This window comes from Chlorocebus sabaeus, chromosome 10 (assembly GCF_047675955.1).
Source record: "Chlorocebus sabaeus isolate Y175 chromosome 10, mChlSab1.0.hap1, whole genome shotgun sequence".
Lineage (NCBI taxonomy): Eukaryota > Metazoa > Chordata > Mammalia > Primates > Cercopithecidae > Chlorocebus > Chlorocebus sabaeus.
This window is the reverse complement of record NC_132913.1, coordinates 128,900,627-128,915,554: the sequence shown is the minus strand read 5'-3', so window position 1 is coordinate 128,915,554 and position 14,928 is coordinate 128,900,627. Positions and strand designations below refer to the sequence as shown.

The 14,928-nt window shown below is 44.9% G+C and overlaps 2 protein-coding genes across 8 annotated transcripts in view; both read right to left on the bottom strand.

Moving 5' to 3' along the window:
* The window catches only part of FARP2 (FERM, ARH/RhoGEF and pleckstrin domain protein 2), a 149,351-nt gene extending 145,695 nt beyond the window's left edge, over positions 1-3,656 (bottom strand). For 3 of the 6 annotated variants that reach the window (XM_007966994.3, XM_073020232.1, XM_038000597.2), the window contains exon 1: positions 3,520-3,644. The gene's annotated coding sequence lies outside the window, so the exon portion shown is untranslated. Of the gene's footprint in view, positions 1-3,519 lie in introns of all 6 variants that reach the window. The other 3 variants (XM_007966995.3, XM_007966996.3, XM_038000596.2) reach the window with 3 other exon arrangements.
* Positions 3,657-5,484: 1,828 nt separating this feature from the next.
* The window catches only part of SEPTIN2 (septin 2), a 41,293-nt gene continuing 31,849 nt past the window's right edge, over positions 5,485-14,928 (bottom strand). For both annotated transcript variants that reach the window (XM_007966981.3, XM_007966980.3), the window contains exons 10-13: positions 12,985-13,068; positions 11,352-11,409; positions 9,362-9,492; positions 5,485-7,522 (exon numbers count right to left, since the gene is read on the bottom strand). In XM_007966981.3, the coding sequence (XP_007965172.1) occupies positions 9,391-9,492; positions 11,352-11,409; positions 12,985-13,068 (244 nt within the window). In that variant the 3' untranslated portion in view covers positions 5,485-7,522; positions 9,362-9,390. The remainder of the gene's footprint in view (positions 7,523-9,361; positions 9,493-11,351; positions 11,410-12,984; positions 13,069-14,928) is intronic.

The window sequence follows — 14,928 nt, the reverse complement described above, 5'->3', positions numbered from 1 at the left end:
CAAGGAACTCAGGTTCAGAAAGGTTAGTGACTTGTCAGCAGTCCCTCAGCTCCACAAGCGGCCTCCACCCCCTTGATTTCATGGTGCGCACAGAGCACACAAAGATACAGAAGTTTAATTCAGAAAGGGAGACGACTGAGAAAGTAACCAGTACGACCTGCCCACTGCAGTCAGAGAGAGCAGAAAGTAAGAGGCAGCACCGCTGGCTAGCTTGACCCGGAGCAGCTTCCCTCACAGGGGAACAGGAGACCAGGTGGACAAAGGGCATAGTGTGTGCACAGGCAGGGGAATACATAGAAACTGCAGGAGCAGCTGGGAAAGGATGAGGATAGTTGGGCCGAGACACCCGAGGGGAGGCAGGGAGGTGGCCTGGGGTTGTGCTGTGCGAACTCCAGTGGGCCAAATGGATGGAATCCCATACCTAAGTAGGTTTTGCAGCTGGATAGGACATGACCAAATTTTCGTTTTGGGAAGCAATCAGGAGGATGGGCTGGGGAGGGGAAAGATGGGATTAAGCAAAATTCATCACTGCATCCTATAACACTATAAGGCCTTTTTGTTTTTGAATTTTAAAATGGCAATAAACTAAAACACCAGTTTAGGGGAAAACAATTCATGACTCTTAAAATAAAACCACTTACATCACTCTAACTACCCTCCTGATCCTATTCACGTCCTCAAGTATTTTTACAACACTATAATTGCTGTGTACACACCATTTCGACTTTTCAGTTAATTCACATTTTAAAGCATATTTCCATGGATCAAAATGGTTCAAATTTTCCTTGGATGGGAGGATGGGATTTGGCTTGCTGAAGCATGTTTACTTGCTATGGACTACTCTACCATACTGACACAGCAAAGTTTATCAGATTGTTTTGAAGAGTGTGATTCCAAAATCAAAACCTTCACCACATACTGCTAGTTACTTTCCAAAAAGATTAGACCAATTTACAGAATGACTGTCAACTAAACGCTCCCCAGAAAATCACCAAAGACTGGGCTTTATCATAATGCTTTGTAGGATCCTCAACTTTTCAACTCCCTGTGACGTTGACAAAGCACTCTATATTCTGATTTCAAAGAACACGACTGGAATTACCTCATTTCAGCACCCACCACTACAATGGGGTTTTGCCTGCGTATCTAGCACTGAGTAAAGGGGAAGCTGGCAAGCTGATATGAAAGTGGGTGAAGGAAAAATAAGAACAAAACTGAAAGGGTAAGCAGCAGCAAGAAAAATCTGTTACTGTCTGAATATAGAAGAGGTATTGATGTGACTAGAAGCAGGGTTGTTTGGGAAGGAAGGAAGCAACTGAATTCCTTGGGCCAAATGGATTTAAATGAGCTCACATGGAATTGCCCATGCATTGATCTTTGCTTTGGCAATCCAGTTCATATCATTCCCTCCAAACAGGATAAAGTTGCTTAATTATTGCCTAATTTTTTCTCAACTGTTTTTTGTAAATATCCAGGGGTAGCTTGTTTTACTTTCTACTCAGATTATTTGTCCACCTGATAATAATAATGGCTAACATTTATTAAGTGCTTACCTTATGTCAGGCATCTTGTTAACATAGCTTTTATTTTATTTTTTTTGAGACAGAGTCTCACTCTGTCGCCCAGGATGGAGTGCAGTGGCACAATCTTGGCTCAATGCAACCTCCACCTCCTGGGTTCAAGTGATTCTCGTGCCTCAGCCTCTCAAGTAGCTGTTATTACAGGCGTGCGCCACCAGCCTAGCTAATTTTTGTATTTTTAGTAGAGATGGGGTTTCACCCTGTTGACCAGGCTGGTCTGGAACCTCTAAGTTCAAGTAATCTGCCTGCCTCAGCCTCCCAAAGTGCTGGGATTACAGCCACTGTGCCTGGCCAAGGTAAGTACATTTTAAACTCATTTTTTGAATAAGGAACCTGAGGCAGAGATAAATGAATTCACCTTCTATCGACTTCCTCTTTGGGAAAGGAATTAGTATAGAAGGAACCTGGAAATCTACTAACAACTGATAGTCCTGTATGTAAATAAGCCAGCAAACTTCTGCAGTCCAGGAAACTGCATCATCAGCATTTAGTTTGTTAATAGTGAACCATCTAATGAGAATCTGCAACAAGGTAGGGCACATGAGAAGTACAGACGGTATCTGCAAGTACCCTAGGTGTGACCCTAAACTGGTCATTCCATCTCTCTCAACCTCCCTTTCCTGTACTTTAAAATGAGAAGTACAGACGGTATCTGCAAGTACCCTAGGTGTGACCCTAAACTGGTCATTCCATCTCTCTCAACCTCCCTTTCCTGTGCTTTAAAATGGGGCTGTGCAACTTGGTCATGTCTCTGAAGAGTTTTGGAAACCTGAATAAATAACGACCATGAAGTCCTTCCCAAACTTTTAAGGACCTCAAAAACAAAAACAAAAACAAAAAACAACTTTCAACAAGCAGGTGTAGAAAATTTAAATTATATTTGGCCTACAAGTAAAGGTTACTCCATGCTTGCCTATCTCAAATGTCCTCTCCCATCTCTCTGGTACTGAGAAAATCTGTGTCGCCTGTTACAAGGCAGTCTACACAAGACCAACACGCTCACTGGCACGTCAGGGTTATCAAACATTTCCACAGTGGCCGAGACAAAAAAACCTCATGGAAAAAACCAAAACAAACAAACAAACAAAAAACCAAACCCAGAGAGAAAAACTACCCTTTAAAGATTTGGCCTTGGGTTTTAAATCTGCCCATCCTTTTTTAACACTATGAATTGACAATCTTTCCTTCAGTGATGCCTTGTTCTAATTTCTGTTTTTCACATCCATTAGTGGCACATGATAGGCCCGCGGGTTGCTGCCATAGCGTAAATGGAAAAGGTGCCTATAATCTGGGTGTGTAATGTACTGGGCCATACTCTGGTCCCCATTTTTCACGGGTTTCCCATGGTAGGCTACCCACTGGCTTAGAAGTATTTCCAGCCCTCAGTGGAGTAAAAATATGAACACCTAACACTTGATTCCCCCCTAAATTAAGACACAATTTAAAGAAACACTAAAAAGGCAAACGGCTCAAAATGCCTCCACCAGGCACCTCCAGGCCCACACCGTGCGGGTCCCTATGGCCCACTCTGGGGTGTTCCTCCGGGGTGGGGCACTCCCTGGCCCACGGCCCTGCCGGCCTCCACGGGGCACTCCTCAACCCGCGAGCCCACGCGCGACACTCCCCGGTCTACAGCCCCACCGGCCTCCTCCACGCGGCACCCCTCAACCCGGGAGTTCACGCGCGACACTCCCCGGCCCACCGCCCCGCCTGCCCCCACCGGGCAGGCTCCCTACAGACGGAGCTCCTCTAACCGGGACCCGCCTAGGAGCTCCAGCCGCCTCACGAAGGCCTTCAGAGGCCGGGCGGGACCACCTCTGGTGGACCAAGGCCTCAGCGCCCGCCCCGCCTGGGCCTCTCGCCACGGGCCTCGGGCTTCACCGCCCACCTGGAGAGGCCCACCCCGGCCCCTCGCGCCCAGGCCGCTCCACGTCCTCACCCTCGCCCTCTCGCTCGCCCGCCTCGTCCTCACCGGCCTGGCCCGGCCTCCTCAGTCGCCAGTTCCAGCCTCCAAACTCGCGTCCGCGTCGCCTGCTCCCGACTGCCCGCCGGCAGCCCCCGCGCCGCGCGCCCCGCCCTGACCCCGCCCCCGCGCCGCGGACGCGCAGTCGATTGGCCTGCGCGGCGCCAAGGCGGAGCCTCCCCAGCCCGCGGCCTGAAAGAGCAAGATCGAGTTCTGATTGGTGAACGGACGGAGAAGGGGCGGGACCAGGCGGGCAGCGACTTAGAATCTAAATCTGTGCTGAGCTCGGCTCGTTGGGCGGGGCGTCGGCGTGCGGAGCGAGGCAGTGTCCTAGGCGAGGCCTAGGCTCGCTGGGCGGGGCCTCGGTTGGTTGGGCGGGGCTCGGTCCTGGGCGAGGCTTAGGTTCGGTGGGCGGGGGGGAGGTCTTGGCGGCTCTCCTTGCACACCCTCAGGCTCAGTCCCTGACCGCCGGCCTCCTCCTTACCCCTCCGCATTGCATCCCTCGTGGGGTTACAGGGACCGAAGGGGATCATCGAAGGATCACCCGTGTGTCTGCTAAGGCTGAGACAGGCTGCTCCGCAGAGGCGGCCAGGACGGTCTTCCTCTCGCCTAGGGACCCCCACTAGAGAATGGAAACCTGACTTGCTGTACCATACTTCCCTTCTCTCGAGGGCTTCATGTGTTCTTCAAGACCTTACCCATCGTGCCCTCCTAGCCCGCCCCTGGAACCCACTGTCACCATGTGGCTGTTGAGGTAATAATAGTTCAGGAAATAACCCAGGCACTTACGAGACTTCTCCCATGGTGCTGTGGATTCCAGAGTGAAGCCTGACCCTTCGTTTCCCAAAAGCCCAGACAGGAGAAAAGCTGGCTCAGGGGAACCTCTGCTTCTCCTGAGACAACTATGGGGTCTGAGACCTGGGCACACCAAGACTGGGCTCAGCTGTGTGGGATGCTCCCCTCATGTCACCCACCTCTGGGGCTTTTCCTCTAACCAGCCCCCAGTGATACCACCAGGCCCCAAGTGGTGCACACGCCCCAGAACCGGGCACAGCAAGACTGGGCTCAGCCCTGCGGGATGCTCCCTCTCATGTGTCATCCTCCTCTGGGGCTTTTCCTCTAACCAGCCTCCAATGACAGCTCCAGGCCAGAGCGGTGCACACGCCCCAGAACAGAGGACCCTGCCTGCAGGCAGACAGGGCCAGGTGGGGATAGTGCAGGTGAGAGCCTGGCCAGAGAGTGGTACTGACCCCTGGCAGGCTGCAGGGTGTGTGCTGGGGACCCGAGGCTGGCAGTCTGGAGGGAAGGCAGCAGGCGTGGCAGCTGTCAGCTGAGGAAGGAGAGACAGCAAGAGTTCTAGTACCCAGGAGTCTATAAGGAAGAAGTTCAGAAAACACTGATAGCAAGGTAAAAGGGGCCCAGGTGGGTCCCAGGATGGTCAGTCCAGTGGGCAGCAAGAAGGCTAGAGGCCTTGGAGTGTAGGCGTCCAGCCACCCAGATCGGTTCAGGTTTCCAGTTTCCTTTACTCAAGCAATAGAGTCTTCTTAACCTACTCTTGAAAATTTATAGGTTAGAAATTTCTTCCTATATTTCAATCATTCACTTACATTTCCAGCAATTTAGTAGTTGCTATTATCAATGCGATCTTTCTTTTCTCACTAATTTCTAATTAGTAAATAGGTATCACTGACCTCTTAGTGTTAATTTTCACCAGATGTCTTATACTTTCTAAGTATATGATCTGATCACCTGTAAATAATTCCTTTTCAATCTTTTGCGCTTTCTTTTGGGCTCGATCTCCAATACATACACAGTTGTTCAGTACTGATGCTATTGATGCAAGTAATTTTTCTTCATTTTATACACAGATGTTCTCAAGACTTTGAATTTTCCCAGAAAACCTCACAACTTTCCCTTGCAAATAACCAAGAGAAATACTCATTTAATATCTAAACAATAGTACTTTATTGATAAAAGGTTAGTATAAATGGATACAAAATTGCTGTGTAAAATAAGTGTTTTCAAAATACATTTCTACAGGTAGAGACTATCTCTTAGTAAAAGAGCAGTTATCTATAATCAAAAGTATCTATTTAGATTTGGGTAGTAAAACCAAAGGGGATGAGAAGTGTAGCAGTGTGGATCCTCCCTCCCTGCACAGCTGTTACCAGGAGGCAGCGTGCCTGAAGTACTTTCACTCAAACATATGCGGGGCTTAGTCACTTGCAAACTTGTTTTTCTTTTTTATAGATTTTCCAACAAAGTTATTAAATGGCAAACTCAAATAATGGACTCTGCATGGATGTACTCGAAAGTCATGGAACACTTTTGCTTAGTTACCTTCACACAACAAGCCATAACATATAGCTTTTGGCTATTCACAATTAAGCAACAGTGAAGGGGCAATGTTAGCAAGAATACCAGATTTTCTGTAGCACACCTTCGTATTATTATTTAACTGTCTCATTTTATGTTTTTTTCTAGCCCCCACAAAAACCAAAAAACCCTGTCTCATCCTCAGATTAAGCATTTTCTCCATCTCCCTACACAACCATTGTCTCCTTTCATCTGTCACTTTCTCGGGCTGAATTTCCCAACTTCAGTAGAAATGATAAAAAAGGCAACCGCTGGAGTGTACCACAGGGAGACACAGGAGGAAAGGTGACACTAAGGCTACAGTGCACAGAAAACGGATCAGGTGTGGCTTCGACTGTGCGCACCTGCCCCGTAGCCCATGCTACAGATTTAAAATGTCTTTCACTTTGACAAGACACATGGTTTATATTACACAAAATGAATGAAAACGACAATGGCTAAAAATAAATGAGACAGTCTGCACACAAAAAAATGATTACTGCTATTTTCCTCCCATCAGAAAGTCACTCAAAAAGGGGGTATTTAAAGGAAACCCAAATCAGGAACACCCGTAGGCATCAGAGGTTCCGGGCACCAAGGCCTTAGGGAGGAAACACTTTTCAATGAAGCTGTGCTTCAGGAGCACGCCCACCAACAGACCCCAATTTCCATAGGGGAGGCAGATCTACTACAGTTACAGAAAATACACTAAAGTGCAATATAAAATATAAAAAGGTTGGATTCTGAATAGACCAACTGCTAATTTTCCTTAAAAATTTTAATTTGGTTGAGTAAAAAGTTTACTGAATCTCGTTTTGTAGGTAAGAGTCTTAATTGCAATACAAAAACTGGAGCTCATGACTACTTTGATTTTCTCTGTAGCACAGGATAACCAGTATTAGTGGAGAACACTACAAAAAGTGGCTTGCGGTGAGTTCTTTGCATAGGGGTTTTAAAAATGACCTAGATCAGAATTAAGAGACTTCTTTAAAACTCACCTCTAAAAAAGCTGTTTAAGTATAAAGATGTATCTCATTAGGAAATTCTATTCTGTTTTATTTGGTTAAGAGATAAAATCACAGACGAATCAACAGTATAGAATTATAGCAGCAAAACTGGTTTTAGGTGTTGTGTACAAGCATAAAAGCAAGGAAGCAAAGAGTCTCCAAATGGTATGATGTGGTAAGCAGATGGCCTTGCACCAAGTCAGTGCATCTTTCTACATCACTAGGCTCACACCTCTACCACTCAGATTATGGGTAAATCTGAATGTTCTAGATATAAATCAAGAGTGCTCATCAATGGTTAGTCAGTTGTTAAGTCAGTTAAATCAAAGAAATTCAGTATTAAGCATACATGCCAATTCTTGGAAATCAATTCTAACATTAGTGGTTAGGGAGAAAGAAAAGGAAAACATTCACCTCACAAAATACAGAGTGTAACATAGCAACGAAATACATATGTTAAAAGTACTTCATACAAAAAACACATCAAAAGTCTTTTAAAAATTAAATTCTCAGGCACAGGTACTGTTAAAATGTGGATGGCACCCTCCCAAGGATTGAAAACACACAGCTGGATCACGCATCTGGAATGTTTTCTTTTTTATCCAGGAAAGTGTCTTCTAGAAAAAAGAAAACAAAACACACTTAGGTGTGAGTGAGGCAATGTCTGCTGCATTGATCATTAACTTCTACTTTTCTCATAAACTGAACAAAAGGCAGGGCTTACATGACCACAAAGTTAACTGAATCAAAACACCACTCATAAGGCTCTTGGAAACTGGAAATGCCGCAAAACTAAAAAGTATACAGAAATGAAATTTTATCTATCTAAAAGTAAAATTTTCATTCCATAAGGTTGAAACCAGAAGCTCAGAGAAAATGAGCAAACACCTGTCACTGCTTCCTGCTTCAAATGAGCTGCATCGCGGAGGCATCCTTGTCTCCTTCCACTGTGCCCTCACTTCCCCAGTCACATGCCAGCACGGGTGATGCAGGACCCGCCTCTAGAGTCAGCAGGCCATCGTTTAAAAGTTACGGGACCATCAGCAAATAATGTTAAACTCTCAGAGCAGCAACAATTTCCTTATCAGTAAAGTGTGAACTGAGCACATACCCTCAGGACTATTCTAAGGTGTCAATGTGATGATGAAACTAAAGCAACCAACTTGGACCCAGCTGGGGGTGACATGGGTGTTTTCTTTACAGTAACGTACCAAACTGTACATACAGATTTTGTGCATTCTGTGTAAATGCTGTATTTTACATGAACACCTTTCCCAGTGAGCTGCACAGTAACGTATCGAACTGTACATACAGATTTTGTGCATTCTGTGTAAACGCTGTCTTTTACATGAACATATTTTGTGCATTTTGTGTAAACACTGTATTTTACAGGAACACCTTTCCCAGTAGCTGCAAGACGGCTTGGTGACTAAGGCTCCAGCAAGACACTCCGGGTCCTTCCTCAGCCACTCGTCCCTATGTCATAGAGGCCTCAAGACTCCCTGCCTTCTGCCCACCCACCCTGCCATAAGTCGGTGAAGGTTCAAGTCCCTTCCCCGTTTTCATGAACACACTCATGCTTCCAGAATGAGGTCCCTGAATTGTAGGGGAGACCATCTACAAAATTCCCAACGCTTCTTCCTCACATCTTGGCCAACTCAAACTCTCTTTCAAGCTCTAATCACATCTCTTGTATAAGGTTTGCCTTTACCCCAGCATCATGTGACCTACCCTCTTCTTTGGACTCTTAGGTCGTTACCTGACTTTACCTTTCATGCTTTTCCTCTGGCAAGTGATGGGAGAGGCCACCTGGCCAGTTCGCAGAGCCTGCCTGTCCATAAGACACAAGGGAGTGGACATGCGCCTCTTCCTGGTCCTCAGTGTCTAGAGTCTGCAGATTCTTTTCAAGCAGGCAGACCAGCACACACTAATGACCGTCAGTCGGGACAAAGCTATCTGAGGAACAGGAGGTCAGCGGTCTCCATCCAGGGAACCCTTATCTACCTGGCATAATTCTTCCTCCTTGTGTCATCTTCACTTTTAATCTGTACAAGCTGTTTTAATAATACATTTGTATTCCCTTTAAAGAGATGTTTTAACAATTAACAAATTTCCAATAATACAACTAATAAAGGTGCTTTAATACATAATTTCCTTCTAATGTTGATATTTGCAAGCTTAGAAAATAACCTGCAAATGTACCCCAATAAAATAAAAGTTGTAATTATTAAAAAAAAAAGAGACAAAAATGTGAGAAATCTTTACTAGAAAGTAGGTGGCAAAGTAGCGGCTTCTGTTTTTCAGGAGCAATCTCTTCTCGTTTAAGATTAGTGATGGAGTTACTTCAAAATGCAAAACATTAATGAGGCTTAAGGAGGAACCTGTCATATTTAAGCTGCTACAACAATGTTAGTAACAACTGCCTGTCTTCCAGGCTAAGGGACAACAGGGCCTACCTGTGACTTCTTGATATGTGCACATGGCCTTACACGTGGTGCCCGAGAGCCCCACCATCGCCATCCCCGCCCTGCATCTGCATCTGCATCTGCGCCTGCATCCTTGCAATCATCTCTTGCATGCGGCGGAGCTGTGAACACACACATAGGTTTTCGAGGTTTGCTGTCTTTGAACATTACTTCTGGGTGTTCTGTGACTCCTAAAATTTCAACTTCTATACTTTCCCAAAACATGACAGAGTTATTATATAAAGACTTCTTACCAATCGATTAAAAAGCCAACAGCTAAAGAGAAAACCAAGTAAATGATATGAATATGCAAGTCAAACAGAAACAATAACCAAAGAAAGATAAGACAATATGATAAATTTTCTTAAGACAGAGTCTCACTCTGTCGCCTAGGCTAGAGTGCAGCGGCACAAGCTTAGCTCACTGCTACCTCCACCTCCCGGGTTCAAGCGATTCTCCTGCCTCAGCCTCCTGAGTAGCTGGGATTACAGGCACACACCACCACGCCCAGCTAATTTTTGTATTTTTAGTAGAGACGGGGTTTCACCATGTTGGTCAGGCTGGTCTCAAACTCCTGACCTCATGATCTGCCCGCCTCCGCCTCCCAAAGTGCTGGGATTACAAGTGTGAGCCACTGCACCCGGCCAATATGAGAAATTTTCTAACCTAAAAGGAGGGAAAGAGACTGATGACAGTGGGAAATGCAAAGTAAAGGGGAATGGGAATGAGTCAGCTTTTCTGGAGGGCAACGAAGGCCTCACAATAAAAATAATAGATATACATACATATATATATATATTTGTTTTTAAAGGGATGGGATCTTGCTCTTTCGCGTAGGCTAGACTGCAGTGGCGCAAACATAGCTCACTGCATCCTTGAACTCCTGGGCTCAGGGGATCCTTCTGCCTCAGCCTCCCGAGTAGCTGGGACTACAAGTACATACCAACATGCATGGCTAATTATTTTTTAATTTTTTTGTAGAGACGGGGGGCCTCACTCTGTTGCCCTAGCTAGTCTTGAACTCCTGGCATGAAGTGATTCTCCTACCTTGGCCGCCTAAAGTGCTGGGACTATAAGTGTAACCCACAATGCCTGGCCAAAAAGAGTGAACGTTAATTCATCTTTATCCTTATCATTATGATTTGTATGTATTCAGAAATGCCTCCAGGAAAGTATTATAAAACGTTCAACTAAATTTTCTTCAGGTAACTTTGCGGTTATTTTTAACATTAAAATATTTGATCAATACTGAATTAATTTGACGAAAGAAGTATTTTCTTTCTGTTTCCAACAGGCTAGCCCATTATGATCCTATTGTTTACTGAATAATGTGTTTGCCTTCCAAAACTCCGGCAGATCTGAATGCCAGCTTTACAACAGCGCATATTTCCATATCTATGATCTACTTACAAAAATCAGTGACATTACTAAATTGTCTCCGAAGTCTTTCAGCTAAATATATGAAGCATTATGTATGCTATGTAAGTATCCATGTTTATTATTATACATGTGTATATATAGTAATAAAATAGTTGTATGTATCCTCCTCAACAAATTAAAAAAGAAAAACTATAAATTACAAGTTAATTACCAATGGTATCTATCGATGTAAACACGAAACAGCTTTAGTCATAAGAACAGTACTTTTCGGCTGCGCGCAGTGGCTCATACCTGTAATCCCAGCACTTTGGGAGGCCAAGGTGGGCAGATCACAAGAGGTCAGAAGTTTGAGACCAGCCTGGCCAACATGGCGAAACCCCATCTTTACTATAAATAAAAAAAGACCTAGCCAGGCATGGTGGCGGGCACCTGTAGTCCCAGCTACCCAGGAGGCTGAGGCAGGAGAATGGCTTGAACCCGGGAGGCAGAGGTTGCAGTGAGCCGAGATCACACCACTGCACTCCAGCCTGGGCAACAGTGCAAAACCCTTGTCTCAAAACAAACAAAACCACCAACCAATCAATAATACTTTTCTACTTACCTCAGCTTCTTTTTCCAGCAAGATCTGGTCTTTATTCATGTCCTCATTCTCCACTTTCCTAAGAATTGAAAGAAATCAGAATTATAATGCTGCAACAAATAGTTATTTGATACCCCCCCACCAAATTCTACTTTAAAATTTAAAATGACATGTATTCATCCTTTTTCTTTTTTTTACTGAGATGGTGTCTTGCTCTGTTGCACAGGCTGGAGTGTAGTGGCATGAGCTTGGTTCACTGCAACCCCCACCCCCTAGGTTCAAGCAATCCTCCCACCTTAGCCTCCCAGGTAGCTGGGATTACAGATGCGCGCTACCACGCCCGGCTAATTTTTTTATGTTTAGTAGAGACGGGGTTTCGCCATGTTGGCCAGGCTCGTCCGAACCTCAAGTGATCCGCCCGCCTTGGCCTCCCAAATTGCTGGGAATACAGGCGTGTGCCACCACGCCCGGCCTATCATTTTTCCAATTAGATATAATGAATAAAAAGGAAACAGAATGATTTTTTTAAAAAGTTCAAACAACATGAAATGGAACATTGAAGAGACTTTTCTTACTCTTAAGCTTGAGTGACAACACTTGCTGTTACCCACTCAAAAAACAGGTATTATCTGAAGAATTCGCTTTGAGATGAGCTACTCTTTATTAATACGAATGTAGTCACCACACTTAAGGAAGGAGCAGGATCTGTGTGAGTGAGGGGCAGAGGGCGAGCTCTGCAAGCACACCTGAGAATCATGCTCTGCAGAGCACACTAATCCCCGTCTCAGGGCCAGCACCTGCTCAGCTTCCAGAGGGTGGAATTTTCTAGCTGCCTCTAAAATCTTTCTTAATGTGGTTTCCAAACTCATAATTAGACTTCACTGTGTACAACGTTATGTATAACTTACATAAAGACATATTAGCATGGCTAAAAAGAAAAGATGAGTGAGGCTGGCTGCAGGACTTTACAAGGATTGAAGCTGCTGCTTCAGTGGCCACTGGCTGCTTGGAAGTCACTCATCCTGGCCTCACCCTTAACTCAGGCGCTGCAGTTTCTTAATGGCAACAAGTTTGTCCTCATGCACAGAGTGATGCTTTTGAAAGAGGACTCGACACAAGCCTCTGGCCTGTCCTAAAGGTCTAAAGTCTTTGTTTGTTTGTTTTTTGAGACAGGGTCTTGTTTTATTGCCCAGGATGAAGTGTAGTGGTACAATTACAGCTCACTGCACCTCCCAGGCTCAACTGCTCCTCCCAACTCAGCCTCCTGAGTAGTATGTGCTACCATGCTCGGCTAATTTTTTTTTTTTTAAATTTTTGTAGAGATGGGATTTCACCATGTAATCCTATGGTCTCAAAACTCCTGAGCTCAAGCAATCTACCTCGCCTTGGTCTCCCAAGGTGCCGGGATTAAGGCATGAGCCACCATGCCTGGCCTAAAGTTTTTATGTGCGTATCATTAAATGTACTTTTTTTTTTTAAAGGCTAAAAGAGCATAATTTGATTAAATTAACAACTCTTTTATAGTAACTTTTGAGTAGGAAACCAAACCATGTTGCTTAATGGTCAAGAAGGCTGAGCTGAACACACAGAGGAAGAGGAACATCATGGCTCAGGGGGACACAATACAGAGGAAGGGGCACAGTGTGATGATGACCTGCCGCCTCTCTTAAGTCTCTCAGAACGGAAGTTTTCATAATGAAGGTCCTGGGTCACCTCCTGGAGATCCTGCATGTGTGTGCTGAAAGAGAAGAGGAATACACTAAGGTGGCCTCATGCATGTGACATTCTCACGAGAAAAAAAACCACCCATCAAGTACATAGAAGAAATAGCAGTAATTAAAATTACTTGGTAAATTGTACATAAAGCTGCTGGGATTTCAGGATAAGGAGTATGGCCGTGGAAACGTCTAATGAGGTATAGCTCTCCCTTTGTTCCCCAATCAATGATACACAAACACAGGTCTGGACTGAGTCTCTCAGCAGGATTTCTGCCAGAGGCAATGCCACCCCGTATGAGGCCATCTCTACCACAGGATGGCAGATAGACAGATTTTAAGAGATTTTTAGGTCAACAATGTCTGAAATAGAAGACACTCTTCTAACAGGACTTACAGAAAATGTAATGAAAATATTCATGCCTCCTATAACTCAAAATTTATATATTACTCTCATATAAGAAGAGAGTTGGTTAGCTTAAGCTATGCAGAAGACTATAAAGTGAAGGACTAATATTCTGGATCCAAGAATATTAGTCAACAACTCAACCTTCCATTCATCTTATGACTTTTTAATTGCCTAGCTTACTCAAAATACTTAAGCAGTCCAGAATGAGCAAAACATTGTAACACACTCCTATTTATTCAGGATCCAGGGAAATGGATTGAGATAGCCAAGGAGGGGCTCACTCTACCTCATTGTGAGAAACACACAACTGACACTAAAGTGAAGTCCCCAAACCCTGTCTTCAACCTCTACACCCCCCTCAATAATGGGGATCGGGACAGCCAAGGATGCAGCCCTGGAGGAGCTGAGTGCACTTAACTTCTTACACGACCATTAAATTGTGTTTGACAAAGCTTGGATGTTTTAACATGTTACTGATTTTAACTTACTACAAATTGCTAAACTAAGTGAGACATGTGGCAAATATATAGCAACTTTCAGCTAATCAAAACGTTGATTTCTCCGTATGGGTCATTCTTTGAAGTCCTCTGATAAAAGAGGTATAGTTTAAGCGATACTCTCAGCCTGTTCTTTTTGTTGAGATGAAGTCTCGCTCTTGTTGCCCAGTCTGGAGTGCAGTGGCGCAATCTCGGCTCACTGCAACCTCTGCCTCCAGGTTCAGGAGATTCTCCTGCCTCGGTCTCCCAAGTAGCTGGGACTTATAGGCACCCACCACCACGCCTGGTTAATTTTTTTTTATTTTTAGTAGAGACAGGGTTTCACCATGTTGGCCAGGCTGGTTTCAAACTCCTGACCTCAAGTGATCCTCCCGCCTTGGCCTCCCAAAGTGCTAGGAGTACAGGTGTGAGCCACCGCACCCGGCCTCAGCCTCTTTTTTCAAAAGTAAAAGCAATGTATGCATGCTACTGTATGTGAAATTAATTAATTAACTAATTTATTTATTTTTATTATTTTGAGACGGAGTCTCACTCCATCTTCCAGGCTGGAGTGCAGTGGTGCAATCTCAGCTCACTGCAACCTCTGCCTCCCAGGTTCAAGTGATTCTCCTGCCTCAGCCTCCTGAGTAGCTGGGATTACAGGTGCGTGCCATCACGCTTGGCTAATTTTGTTTTTGTAATTTTAGTAGAGATGGGGTTTCACCATGTCGGTCAGGCTGGTCTCGAACTCCTGACCTCGAGATCCGCCAGCCTCGGCCTCCCAAAGTGTTGGAATTACAGGCGTGAGCCACCACGCCCAGCCATGAAATTTATTTTTAAAGGAAAAGACGTCTATTTTTGTAGTCAGGTCTGTAATTGTTATTAATAATAAATGGAAGACACAAAAAGCTAACCAGGGCCATCCAATGAGTCTCAGACTGGTGAGCAGGGCCCAGGTGTGGCTCAGCCTGGAGCAGCGGACCAGGGGCCTACACAGT